Consider the following 12,915-nt stretch of genomic DNA (forward strand, 5'->3'; position numbering starts at 1 on the left):
AGGAGATACCCGGGTAACTAGGCTGCTGGGTAACTGTGAGAATAAAGATGGCTACTGGACTAGAAATATAAAGATGGACCCACAACACACTGAGGTCAAAGCAATTTGGATTTAATCAGGGTTATTTTACATACATCTTAAAATTAAAATTGAATATTATTTCAAATATAGTTGAATATTATATAATCTCTCTTTCCCCGATGCAGAAAGCCCTTCAAAAAATACCCCCGATAGTCATATAGCTTTAACTATTCCAAAGAACAAGCGGCATGTTCCACTGTAAGACAGTTCTAATTGCTGGTCCCAGTTTTACTGTCTGAACTTATCTGAGCATTCATGTAAGAGAAGCTTAAATATTTAAAGATAAATGACCAGGTCATTATTATGTAAAGAGTCTCTCTGTTCATTCATTTATTAAAGTGATAAACATGCAAAAACCTTAATTACAATTGTGATAAGGTCAGCAAAAGAAAATAGTGCTATGGGAATACTTTTTCAATTATTCCTCAGAGTATCTTTCTAGAATTCCATTGTAATATCACATTAGGTTTTGCTGTCTTAGCTCACAGTAACTGAAATTGGGAGATTGTGGCAATAATAATACAGGATTAATTAATGCTTTACAATAGATGTATCATCTCAGCCATTTTTCATTTGAGGGTCCAACTAGAAACATAATTTTAGCACTGTATTACATATCACAAATAACAGAGGGGAAAAAGGCTGTATCATTTTTGTTTTTCTTTTAAAATATCATCAGTGTCATTAACCAACAAAGAAATGCAAATCAGAACCACGATGAGATTCCACTTCACACACACCAGAATGGCTATAAATCAAAAGGATTGCAATAATAAGTTTTGGTGAGGACATGGAAAACTAGAGCCCTCATGCACTGCTGGTGAGAATTAAAACTCGTACAGCCACTTTGGAAAACAGTCTAGCAGTTCATCAAAAGTTAAAATTAGAGTTAAATATGACCCAGGAATTCCACTCCCAGGGAAAAGCTCATGCTCACACAAAAACGTGTACATGAATATTCACAACAGCATGATTTGTAACAGCAAAAGTGGGGGTAAAAATTTTCCATCAAGTGACAGATGAATAGATCAATAAAATCTGATATATCTATAATGAGGTACTTTACAAAAATAAAAAGAAATGAACTACTGTATGCTCTAACATGAAAATCTTGAAAATATTATGCTAAGTGAAAAAACACAGTTATAAACAACTTGTATATTCCATTTTAATGAAATATCCAGAATAGGCAAATCTATAGTGATAGAAAGATTAGTAGTTACCTAGGGCTTGGGGTTGGGAGAGTGGAAAATGAAGTCACTGCTAATGGTACAGGATTTTTTTTTTTTTTTTTTGCAGGGGAGTGATGAAAATGTTCTAAAATTAAGTGTGGCAATGGCTATACAACTCTATGAATATATAATAATAAAAAACACTGAATTGTACAACTTTAATGGGTAAATTGTATGGTATATGAATTATATCTCAGCAAAACTGTTATAAATAGTATCACCATAACTGGATCAAGAATTAATATTAATAATAAACAAATTTTCCATTACTGCTTAAATGACTAAATTTTATATTACCTTATCTCTGAGTAAAGTTAACATATAAGATACTGGGATTGTAAAATTACAAAATTATTTCAACTTCCGTCAGTGATGAAAAACTAAATATTGTGAAATCTACCTATTGATTCTATATCATTTAATGCTATGAAGTGTTTAAGTAAGTGTGAATAAACTACTGCACTACTGAACTTTCGAAAAGTATGAATGCATCTGTCATTCATTTCCAACATCTATGGCTTCAAGTAAAATCTATGTAGAGTTATAAACCATTTTCCCACTTCAGGTTTAAATGTCAAAAGAAATGTAGAAGTCACTCTATTAGTTTCTATCACTGCCGGAATAAATTATCACAAATTTAGTGGCTTAAAACAAAACGAGTGTATTATCTTACAGTTCTTTAGGTCAGAATTCTGACATGGGTGTCACTGGGCTAAAATCAAGGTGTTGACAGGGCTGTCTGTATTCCTTTCTGGATGCTCTAAAGGGAGAATCGATTTGCTTGCCTTTTTCATCTCCCAGAGGCTGCCAACACTCCATGACTCATGGGCCCCTTCTTCCATCTTCAAAGGCAGCAAAACTGCATCTCTCTGACCCACGGTCTGTAGTCACATCTCCCTCTTACTTACAGCCAGGAAAGGTCTTCTCCTTTAAGGTACTCAGGTGATTAGATTGGGCCCACATGGATAATCCTGGTTAATCTTCCCATTTTAAGGGCCATAATTTAATATCTGCTAAGCCCCTTTTGCCATGTAAGGTAACATATTCACAGGTTCTGAGGATCAGGACATGAGTTCAAACAAGATAAAAGTCTCACCCAAGGCCACATAAAGGGTAATTGGCAGAGTATGGAGTCGAAATCAAATGTACCATGTGAGTCCAAGTACTTTCTACCACACACTAGGCTATCTTATAGGTTTTGATGCTATTTAAAACAGTCAAGAATTTGATTTTGTGCCCTCTACCTTTTAAAGGGAATAATGCTACAAAGGAATTGTTCTAGAGAGGAAAATTGTCATTATATTTTAAATGGATACTTTCTCAATTGCAATTATAAAGCATACCCATATACAAAATATTTCTAATTGAATAAAGACAAGGAAGTTATTTAACTTAAAAACTCTTAAATCAACCAATACACTGATGATCAGAATTTCCTTAGCACAGAAATAATTTATGAGAAATGAGCTGTCTCAAAAAAATATTCACATCTATTCATCTCAAAAAAATTAAATGGTTGAAATAGTGACTCTTTTTACTAAAGGTGTGCTAATACCCATTAATAATAACTTTAATTGATAAGTGAATCTACATTAAAACTAAATGATTAAGACTTAATTCAATTAACTTCTTTACAAATTTGCCAGGATAGTAATGCAAGACCCTGTTGCCATCAAGAGATGCCTATCATAAAAACATGTTGTAAGAAGACAGCAATAAGTATTATGATAACCAAATATGGTTAAAAATTTTTACACTAAATTTTATGCTAAAGACTCCAATGCTTTTACAGTGACTGACTTTAAAATTTTTTACAGTGACTGTTACTTTAAAAATTTCAACTTTCTAATACCCAGGTTTGGGGCAATGAAGGAAAATGAAGACTTTCTCTGCCAGGAGAATACTTTCCTACTAATAACAGTAAACTTGTAGTCTGTTGCTCACCACAATCTTCTATTTTACTTCTTCCATTTGACAACTATCATGTTAACTGCTAGGGCAATTTGACTATACCTCTTATATGGACACTATATTTTCTAATTTATATTACATTTCCTGATGATAGAAGGGTCAACTTTCTATCATCCTTCTAGGTCCTAGAGGGCATAGGGCACACCTTCATCTTGGTATTCTATTCATCATGTATTGCCCAATGACTTACATTATTAGTTGCTCAACAGGGATATGTTGAAAAAAATTAACCTGGTCATGATTCAAGAGTAGGACAAGGAGTGACAGGCAAAGACTAGAGAGAATACAAAGACCTGATTCCCAGGCAGCCAAGTTTTACTGCTTACCATGGAGAACTATTCAATTCAGGAATAAATATGACCAAAGCACTCACACAAAACTGCCTATAATTTTGACAACTGTGAAGAAAATATAACATAAATTCATGTTTCTATATATTATAAACAAAAGTTCACCTGAAACTACTGTCCCTTTACTGGACTCTGAAGGTTTACCTAAGAGAACAAAATAAGCTAAAATGTCACTGAAGCTGGGAATTATACTGCATGCATCAGAGGTGATAATCTACCCTCTGAGTGATATGAGATAAAGCTGAAAATTAGAAAAATCAAACCAGGTGAAATAAATTGTAGAATTATTGGGATCTCGAAAGATGTAAAAAACAAAACAATTAAATGTTAAAACTAGACTACTGTAAAATCGTAAAATGGCCTATGTGATACTAGACAGTGAATGCATCACAGATCAGTAAAACAGCAACCTACAAGGTCAATGGGATTACAAAGTTGTTTTGGCTCAATCCCAAAGAAACAACCTGGAAAGGTAGAAGGAAAAAGATACTATTTGAAACCAGTGGAATGGAAGTATTATAATAAAAATTCATAGTTGAAACATAAGAACCACATAACATTTTAAGAAGTACAAGAAAAAGATTTTTCTTTAAATTCAAATAATGTAGGAATCAAAGGCAAACACTATATCTGAAGTATGGTCATTTTACATTTAAAGGTGGCTAGGTATATAAATTAATTCACTGTCCTATAAAAAGGCTTTCATGCAAGAAAAGAAAAGCAATTCTTCCAGTACAAAAGAAGCTGAATTCTATTAGGATAAATGAGATTCCAGTCCCAAAGACTAAGCATTTGCATTCCTACAATAAATGAAAAATATATTAAAAAATTAACCCCAATTATTATTATTGGCTTTCAATGCAGAAATTAAAACCAGTAGAGTAAACTACTAGTTTTCTCCAGAATGTATAATTAGACATCTGAAAGTTTTTATTCTATGAAGTGATGTTACCATATATACTCAATGTACAAATTTAAAGCATAGGCTCAACCTCTAAAAAATGAATTACATCAAAGCTGACTTTTGAAATAGACACTAGCAACAGATAATATAAATTACAGGAATTCTGAAAAATTGCTTAATACAATCAAACTGAAAGGGACTCTCCTGCCAAAGTCTCTAATAAGAAAAGCCCTATACTCATTTGTGCAGCTTCTGTAAATAAAAAGAAGGGAGAAAAAAAGTCACTGGGTTAACCAAGACTTGACATATCATTTATCACAACTTTTATTATTTAAGATTCTCTACTTTATCTATGTTAATGAACTCCCTTATAATTAAGTTTGTAAGAAAGAAAAAGAAAAAAGGGAGAAAAAATAAACCTGTGACTCACTCATAAATGAATGGCAAATGTGACAACTCAGCTGGATATCCAGCAAGCTAGGAAAGGAGTTAACCCTGTCTCTATTTAAATACTGCTGAACCTGTAAAATGCCCAGGTTCACTTCCTTTGGCCTACAGTAACAGTATCCTCTCGGTATTTTACAACTCTTCAAGTGACTGTATGTATGCTGTCAAAGATTCATTTAACCACTTGATCAAGAACTTACTGCATGCCTTGCACAATGCTCAGAGCTAGGAGATTATGGATGAAAAAGACAGTATCAAAATCCTCAAGGAGGAAAGAGAAGGATTTTTAAACCTGCAGTTGGTTATGCCAGATTGCCTGTGGTCAATCTGGCACACACCACCACCACCACACCAGCATCACCACCTCCACCACCACCACCATCACCACCACTACCACCACCTTACTTACTCTAAGGCTGGAAACCACATTTCCCATAGTCCCCTTCCCTGTACAGTTGCATGTTAGTAACCTCAGATTTAAAACAGATAAGGAAAATAAAGGTCATTTTTCTCAGGGGGTCATGGAAGTCAGATGCTTGAATTTTTCAGATCCTGCAGCCTTAGAGACCTTTCCATCAGCTTCCACTCCACAGTTATGGCAGGCTTTCCAGACTTCCCCACAAACTTATTTTTCCACCCACTCACAAGTGCTCTTCAGGCTGAGATCTTCACTGTTAAGTTCTCTGACCTAATGTAAGCTGCGACCACCTGCTCAGTGCTTCAGGATAAATATCTCATTGACAGTGTTTCAGCAGAGCTTGACCAACCTATGTTGACAGCATTCTTGACATCCACAACGCCAGCTATGCCAATAGTGGTATAAACCCCGAATTCTCCACAGAGTGACTTCCATTTTCCTGACCAAACCCTTAGTCACTAAGCTGCTGGAAGCGTGGGAAGCCTCTGATTCTGGCCCAAGGAAAAGAGCCAGGAACAGTAACTAGTAATTGCATCTAGAAAGGCAGCATAGTAAAGAAGTTAAAAGTATGGGTTCTGGAGCTAGCTAAGTTTGATTCCTGGCTCTACCACTTAGAAGCTGTACGTCCCTAGACAAGTTACTTAAACTCTGCCTCAATTCCTCATCTGTAAGGCAATGATATTAATAGTTACTTGATAGAATAGTTATGACAGGTGGATTAATACAAAATACATAGTCAATAAAGAAAGGGTAAATAAAAATATGCTTTTCAACCCTTATCCTTTAGACTTGGTCCTCCTATTTGCCTCCAGTAATAAAATAGAGTATAATGGCCTCTGAGGCACTGAAATACTGGAGATGGGATATTTACAAGCCAATCTTAGATGTTACAAAGTGATATCTCTGGAGCAGAAAACAATGTGTGAAGAATGTTCTAAAACCAGGTCATTTCTCTTTTACTTATTAATACTTATATATGTGTGTTACTTGAACTATCCCCATACTACTTATCCATATGGCTCACTGTTAAATTTTTTTTTAACTTTTTGACAGATACACCAAAAGAAATGTAAGATAATCAAAGCTCAAATATGTAACTTTGTGTTAAAGACAGATTCAAGCCGTGTGAATTTGTGTTGGGGGAGGGGAACGTTGGCAAGCAAGTCAAAGGAAACTATATATTTTTAACTCCTTACAACTAAAAAGTATTGACATATTACTTTTATAGTTAAAATTTAATTTAAAAATAATTCTAACATTCAGAATGATAAATTGCAAAAGAAAAAAAAATGATGGTAACCCAACAAATAAATATAAGATAACATTAAAATATGAATCAGAGAGAATCTGTATGTTTGTATAGGCAGATTATTTTCAAAAAGTATAGTATTTTCATTTTCACACTTAGATATAGCTCTTTTAACACTATTTTAAACACTAAACCTTTAGTGCTACAATTTTTTTCAAGTAACCTTTCTGGCTAATCTTTTTACCACTTTTGGGTAGAAAAAAATCTAGGGGAAAAAAGTAATAATAGGACTACTCACTCTGAAAAGCATCCATATCTTATTGAATTTTCTGTCTCAAAATATCCTGTATTCATTCAGATTTCTATAAATCCTTATTAAGGAAACCAGAGTAGAATGAAATGAAAAATGACTTTCCTCAGTATCCAATAATAAAAATATAGTAAGGATTGCTGAAGTATTCTATTCTTCATTGCACTCTCTAGATATGATAAATGGAAACTGCCTGTCAGCAGGAAAAAGTGGGTGCCATTCTTCTAACAGTAGTCTTGTTTGGCTCAAAGCAGGCATTGGAGCACAAAGATTGAGTTTATGGGCCTAGCCCATTCCTTTTCACACTGATCAAACCATATGAATGAATCAAAAAAGCTAAGATGCAATAAGGCAAACGTTTTAGGTCCATTTGGAGTGACTAATTAGGAAAGAAAAAAAAAAAAGAGAAGAAAACCACTACATACTTTTCCATCTTTACTCTCAATACAAAAGCATACTCCCCCCTCCCCTGCCCCCACAGCAGGTTTCACAGTATTCCCAATTTGGAGAAAAAAAGAAACCAACATAGAAGAACAGCAAAATAAATCTATGCTGGTGGCTAATATATACGCATGCTGTCAGTGTACTTACTGATTTGCTACTTCTAATCTTTTTCTTTTCTGTTTGATTTTTTTAACATCAATTTCCTCAAGGTAGAATAACCTTCAAACATTTTATTAACTTCTACGCTATTGCACTGTGATTGCCAATGCTGTTACACAAGCTTGAAAAGGAAAACTATTCACTTTCAATTGAAAGTACAAAGAAAGAGTGTTGAATCTAATATTTAATGTGAATTAACTCAGTTATGCAAGGCAATAAGTGGATATGTGCCTGCATTCGCATACATAACACTAAGCTGTGGAAACATACATGAACATTCTGGTATCAGATTAGAGCACCCCATTCCCAACTATGCTATGCTTGCTACCTGATAACCAAAGGTTTTACTGCAACTCCATTTGTACCTCAACTAAATGTTCCTCTACAGATCTCAGAAAAGACATGAGTTTTTAATCAGCTTATCTGGGTTCAATTCCTATGTGCTTTCTATCTATAAGATCACAGGTAAATTATCAAAGCTTTCAGTGTCTCAGTTTCGTTTTGAGTAAAATAGACGTTATAATAGATAAATACTAACTTATTTTTTTCAAGGCGGTTGTAGGGTGGAGGATTAATACACTGTGTGTGGCATATGATGAGTCATCAACAAATATTTGGTATTATTATTATTAAATCATGTTATATAAAGGTAAACTAACCCTCCACAAACTAACCCTTCTGACTTACCTATCTTTGAAAAATGAAATAAAGTATAAAATATGCCATGGTCAAGGAGTAGTAAGAAATACCAAGTAATAAAAAGATTGGTTTGGTTTATTAGCAGTATGGATAAACAGAAGTTAAATTAATAGCAATATACCAGAATTTATTCAAATATTCCAACATATGGATCTCTTTCTTTGCCCTTTAAATCTCTCACTACCACCATGATTTTACTTTTAAAAATATAGATGCAAAGTATAAAAACTGAGAAAGTTATAGCAGGGGGTATGCAAAACTATTCCATAGAAGTGGAACTGCAATCAACAGAAATCCTGATCAGTTTGTGTTTTTGATGGTCTTGGACAACTCCAAAGAAATAGCACTTTCAAAAAGTGATTAAAGTGCTGTGTGCTTACTTATACTGTAATGTCTGAATTTTTAAAAATAACATTATTCTAGCACAATGCTAATTCACATATCCCACAAAACTGATTATTAAAATAAGACAATAATAATTCTTACTAGTATGAAATAACCCCAAACTACTTTTCTAAAAATTGTGCTATCACTATAACCCAAGGGAACATAACAGATTTAACCAAAATGGAGAAAATTACAGAACAAATGATCATTTTAACAGTTTTTTTATTGATATATTATTTTGAAATAAGAAACTGAAGCTTAGAGTATGTCATAAATTCCCTATGTCACAAAGGTAAGATTTTCTTCAAAATTTTGATGGTATAATACGACTACTGTGAAATGAACTACACTTTGATCAATAATGGCAGGAAAAATATAAATTGACAAAAGCAAAAACAGTATTATAAGAAATCTAAAGATGGACCATCCCACAATGTAATATATGTACTTAAAAAAAGTGTAAGGAGGAAGATACTAGAAATAACAATTAATAAAGGGAGAGATAAATCAGTGATTTATTGTGAATGGTACTTGGTTATACAAAGTAGGCAGTTATATAGCTGGATTCCCATAATTAATAGTGTATCAAGATAATAAACTAGTGCTCCTCATTGTAACCATACCATCTAATAATTTAAAATGTTACTACAACTGTGAAACCGAAATGGTAGATAAAAAATGAAAGTGACAATAGGAACTCAGCCTAAGTGGTAAGATCAAGATCAAAATGATCCATCATTCTCTTCTGCATCTCTCATCTTACATTCCTCGATCAGGTACCTGACCAAACAAACATGCTCTTCAAAGGTTTTTTGAATTCTGTATAGATTGATGGAGGGGAAAAGGAAGCAAAGTAATAGTAATAATCACAAATGTTATCCAGATAGTTATTTTCAAATTTTAGTCTGTATAAAAATACACCTAAGGGGCCGGCCCGGTGGCTCAGGCGTTGGAGCTCCGTGCTCCTAACTCCGAAGGCTGTGGGTTCTATTCCCACATGGGCCAGTGGGCTCTCAACCACAAGGTTGCCAGGAAATCTCAACCACAAGATTTCCCACAAGGGATGGTGGGCTACATCCCCTGCAACTAATGATTGAACACGGCACCTTGAGCTGAGCTGCCGCTGAGCTCCCGGATGGCTCAGTTGGTTGGAGTGCGTCCTCTCAACCACAAGGTTGCCAGTTGGACTTCCCACAAGGGATGGTGGGCTGTGCCCCCTGCAACTAGCAATGGCAACTGGACCTGGAGCTGAGCTGCGCCCTCCACAACTAAGACTGAAAGGACAACAACTTGACTTGGAAAAAAGTCCTGGAAGTACACACTGTTCCCCAATAAAGTCCTGTTCCCCTTCCCCAATAAAATCTTAAAAAATAAAAATAACAATAAAAAACACACCTAAGAAGTCTGCTTAACCCAACTCTCTAATTCTAATTCATCAGCTCTGATGGGTCCAAAGTCTACATTTCAACAAACAGCCCAGGTGATCCTGATGCAAGTCACCTGGAACACCATTTCCAAGGATGGTACTCTGTGCTATGATAAAAAATGTGCCTTGGAAAAAGTGCTCTTTGATAAAATTAAGTTACAGAAGAGAAAAATAAGGAAAAATAATCATTTTTCTAAACAGTAGTATTTCTCAGAGCTTCAATATTCATTTGAATTCCCCCAAGAGAGAAAAAAGAATGTATTTCCTAAAATTGCTGGCCATGGAATCCTTTCTTGTGTTTTACCCACAAATATCTACAAGAAGACTAAAACTTTTACACAACTAGTGTAATCATGGTGGTAGTGAGACAGAGAATAAGATGAAAGCAATTGGACTAAATTAGAAAATTTAAAAGCTTCTTTATAATTCTAATTCTAAAAAACAGGATCCTCTTTTATCTTAAATAACACTAAACTATGGGCACATAAATATCACTATAATGTGCACAAAATATCCCTCTGCATGATAACTCCAAAGGTAAAGAGGATAATACTGGCCGTAAGGATTTCTTTAAACAATAAAGAACTAGAAAAAACAAGTTTCATAAGAGGATAACCTTTGTAGATATAGACATATATAAAGTTATAACAGCTTTTCTCTAAGATCTTAAGAATAGTTGCAGATATTGGCATCAAACAGTTACAGAAAATATTTTAGAAATAGAAACAAGCAGGCTTAAAGAAGTAAAATCCTCTCTAGTTCATTTGTAAACAAAATATATTTGTGAAGCCCCCCAAAAATGTGTTATACCAGTGAAAATTATAAATAAAACTATGTCAAGTTGAGAGCACCCAAAAGTAATTAGTTCAATTATCTAAGTGATAACAATTCCCAGATATGTCTCATCGATTTCAAATAAGCCCATCACACAAAACTGAATGAAATAATCTAAGCAACTTCTCTTATATGAGATCTTTTAAGTGACTACAGTGGGTTACTACAGATTAAAGAAAACTTTTACTTTAAGGAATAAAATAAAGACTTTCTAAAACTAAACAGGTAACAAAACGAATAATGACAACTATCCCTAAAAATATCTTTACATCTCCCTTAGGCGAAGGCAGATTTTTGTAAAGTACTGGCTTTGGCTCAAGGTAATAAAGTAAATGGTATCTGGGGTTGTTAACTACCAGCCAGATCTCATGGGTTTGAAGCAGAAATTCACACTGTTTGTGTTATGGAAAAGACACACACGCCAAGCTTTTATTCAAAATAGTCTTAGGTTTGTAGGGCTCCTAGGCATTCTGGTAATAACAATATAAATGTTTTCTGGAAGAAATTCTTTAAACACTGACCTCACAGAATTCTCAATGCAAAATAGGCTTGATAGAAAAACTAGAAAAGACTTGCATATACATTTCCTAGAAGAAGAAATACAACTGACCAAAAATATACAAATAAATGCTCAATGTCATTACTATTGAAGGAAATGCAAAATAAAGTGACTATATACTATTTTATATGTATCACATTGGAAAGCATTAGAACATTGGACAAAAGATTGGAAGCAACAGTATCATTATTCATTGCTGGTATAAGTGCAAACTGTTTTGGAAAACATCAGAATTATCTTGCAAAACAGAAGATGCAAATATCCTACAGCTAAGCAAATCCACACCTTGGTACATACTAACAACACTCCTTGTTACCATGCTGCAGAAAACATTGACAAAATATTCAAAACAGTTGTTTATAAAAGAAAAAATATGGAAACAGCAAAACTGACAATCTACAGAACAAAAGATAAAATAAGTAATAATCTATTCTTTCAAAAAAATAATACGCTTGTGAGAAAATAAATGAACAACTACACAGATCAGCAAGTATGAATCAAATCAATATAATGTTGGTCAAAGTATCAAGTAACAGAAGAAAAAAGTTTGACTCCATTCATACAAAATTCAAAAGCAGCAATACTATGTTTCATGTATGAACACATATATTTGTAGTGTAATTAAAAAGAAGATAATGAGAAATATAGAAGTGAGGAAGGAAGTGACCTTTGGGCTAAATGGATGTGGATGTGATTACCGAGGAATTCAAAGGGGACTTCAAAGGGTTTGGTAATGTTCCATTTTTTAAGTAGATTGGTACTTTCATTATATTAATAACGGTGTTCACTATTATCTTGCTTTAAGTTGAATATACAAACTATAAATTCTCAGGTTGTATGTGGTATATGTCATAATGTATAACAAGAAACTCTTAAATATAACCAATAGCAATATACACGTTTCTTTCTTTGGCTCTCGAGTATATGTTGACCCTTTGTCTTTCTCACCTCTCATATTCTGGCCTCAGAATTTTGTGGTGATCATGATAAAAAGGGAATAAATTACCGTGTTTCTTATTGGAATCTTCTTGGGTTCGGGAGGCATATCCTGTGGTACAAATTTCACTGGTTCCTTAATCTGCCTCCTTGATCGTTTGGTCCCATCTGGTAAGGTTTCCATGGCCATGTCTGCTTCCATGTCACTGCTCCCTGCCTGGTCACATTCAGAGCACTGCCTACATTGGGAAAAAAAAAAAAAAAAAAAAAGTTCATACATTTACTTTTACCATCTAGTGTTAGCATTGGTTTCCATAAGTGCAAAATTCATGTATATGTTTAGAATATATAAAAATATACACGGGCATATATCACCACAACATATTAATGACTATACATACAGAAAGACACATGCATGCCTATAAGAATGACAACAGTAAGTATATAAAGCAATTCCACGTATGCCTATAAGTATAAGAACACATGTACTAATGCTGCATGTCTAAGTG

General features: G+C 34.0%; 1 protein-coding gene across 10 annotated transcripts in view; it reads right to left on the minus strand.

Moving 5' to 3' along the window:
* The window catches only part of PHF14 (PHD finger protein 14), a 175,300-nt gene that overhangs the window by 107,870 nt on the left and 54,515 nt on the right, over nt 1-12,915 (minus strand). For all 10 annotated transcript variants that reach the window (XR_012498888.2, XR_016021070.1, XM_074340778.2 and 7 more), the window contains exon 14: nt 12,477-12,645. Coding sequence is in view for 8 of the 10 variants with exons in the window: in XM_074340778.2 (XP_074196879.1) it covers nt 12,477-12,645 (169 nt within the window). In the remaining 2 variants the exon portion in view is untranslated. The remainder of the gene's footprint in view (nt 1-12,476; nt 12,646-12,915) is intronic.

The sequence above is a fragment of the Rhinolophus sinicus genome, chromosome 4 (genome assembly GCF_057876585.1).
Source record: "Rhinolophus sinicus isolate RSI-liver-muscle chromosome 4, RSI-T2T, whole genome shotgun sequence".
Taxonomy (NCBI): Eukaryota; Metazoa; Chordata; class Mammalia; order Chiroptera; family Rhinolophidae; genus Rhinolophus; species Rhinolophus sinicus.